We start from the raw sequence: 1847 nt of genomic DNA, 5'->3' as shown, positions 1-1847 counted from the left end.
GATTTGCTATCCTTAAAAAAGGAGCGGTTATCCCTGTTCCTAACAACATGAAATATAATGTATTTTCATTGTGGGTTATAAAAGATTATATTTGATTATATGAACTTTCGTTTTCATTATTCAAATCAATATGGAAACCTCAACAAGCCAAATTTGGAGGAAAAAATATCAAATTCTCAATAAAAAGTTACATTTGGTGAAAAAAGTCCAAATGTTGAGGAAAAAGTCAAAGGAACTTACCTGAACAGGAAAGAGTCAGGAAGTAGTAATAGGAAGTTTCTGTTGCACACTCCCTCAGAGCAGATCCAGACTCAACACAGCCAGATCTGATCCCCCACACAGGTCTCTCTGAGGACTGCTTACTGCTTCCTACAGAAACAGCAGAGCCACAGTCCAGTTTTCTGCAGGCAACACCTGCTGCCTCCAGAGTCAAGGGAGAGCCCTTCACTGGTCTCCATTCTCCCTGATTCAGCTCCAGAGCTCCTGTACAGCGACTCTCTCCTCCCACCAGTCTGACCGGCTCTGAAGAGAAACAAGAGAGTCATCAGAGACAGAGAGAGAATAAATTGAGTTTGATGAAATGAACCACAGCTGCAGCTCCTCTATTTCATATTCTATTTATATGTATATCAAATTAAAAAGGTGTTATTGTCGTATGCACCTGCGCTACAGGTTAGCGCAGGTGAGAATGAATAAATGAGACATTTTGAGAAAAAAGTCAACATTTGAGAAAAAAGTCAGATTTGGAGAAAGAAATTTAAATAAAAAACAAAAAGTTACATTTTGAGGAAAAAGTCGAGAATTCTGAGAAAAAGTCAACATATCGAGAAAAATATCCAATATTTAAAAAAAAGTCATCATTTCAGAAAAAAAGTCAAAAACTCTAAGGAAAATGTAAAATTTGGAGAAATAAATCAAATTCTAAGATAAGTTAATTTTGGGGAAATATTTACATTTCGAGGAAAAGTCACAATGTGAAAAAAAAGTCAGCATTTAGAGGAAAAAGTCAACATTTGAGGAAAAAATAAAACTTTTAAAATAGTGCAAGAAGTCTATATACATCTAAATACAATATGATATGTACGAGAACAGAATATGAAATTAAATAATGTACATTAAGACAACATTAAGACAACATTAAGAACGGTTTATTGCAGTGATAACTATTTATATAAATACGTAGATTGCAAGATGAGACTTCTTGCACAATTTTTTATTTTTGTATTTTATTATATATGTTGCATTGTTGGAGGAGCTCAGGTCAGGAACATGTCATTGCCATTTCTACTCTGAAGCTCATGTGCATATGATGATAAAACCTTCGAGTCTTTTACCTGAGCAGGTGAGGCTAACAGCTCTGCCAGGTGAGCAGGTGTTTCTCTCTGAGGCTGAGCTACAGTCCAGGAGAGCAGACTCATTGCCTCCACACTGGAACTCTTTGGTCCACATTGGAGCCTCCCCTTCTCCATAGAGCGCCCCCTGGAGGACTGAAGGAGCCCCACAGCCAAGCTGCCTGCAGACCACCTGAGCATCCTGCTGGTCAAAGTCAGCCTCACACACTGAGGACCAGGACGGGTTAGACTGGTTAGACTTCACCTCCAGTCCACCTGAGCACAGACTGGTCCCATTCACCAGCCTGACAGAGTCTGGAGAGGACAGAAGATAAAACTGAGGTAAAGAAACATTTGAGAAAAAAGTCAAAAACACTGAAAAAAAGTCACATTTAGCTAAATAAGTCAAAATTTGGAGAAATAAGTCAATGGAGCTTACCTGAACAGGTTAGAGTCAGGATGTCTTTAGAGGAATATGATACTGTACACTCCCTCAGAGCAGATCCACACTCAACA

At 38.5% G+C, this 1847-nt stretch overlaps 1 protein-coding gene across 1 annotated transcript; it reads right to left on the bottom strand.

Moving 5' to 3' along the window:
* Nucleotides 1-222: 222 nt before the first annotated feature.
* Nucleotides 223-1841, bottom strand: LOC104960138 (scavenger receptor cysteine-rich type 1 protein M130-like). Its single transcript, XM_010788103.1, has 3 exons — nt 1771-1841; nt 1335-1646; nt 223-522 (listed from the first exon to the last, which is right to left on the bottom strand). Exons 2-3 carry the CDS (start codon nt 1447-1449, stop codon nt 227-229), a joined length of 411 nt encoding a protein of 136 aa, XP_010786405.1. The 5' UTR covers nt 1450-1646; nt 1771-1841; the 3' UTR covers nt 223-226.
* Nucleotides 1842-1847: the final 6 nt, after the last annotated feature.

Source organism: Notothenia coriiceps, unplaced genomic scaffold, assembly GCF_000735185.1.
Source record: "Notothenia coriiceps isolate Sejong01 unplaced genomic scaffold, NC01 NC01_scaffold00031567, whole genome shotgun sequence".
Taxonomy (NCBI): Eukaryota; Metazoa; Chordata; class Actinopteri; order Perciformes; family Nototheniidae; genus Notothenia; species Notothenia coriiceps.
Note: the sequence above shows the minus strand (reverse complement) of the source record. Positions and strands in the feature narration are given on the sequence as shown.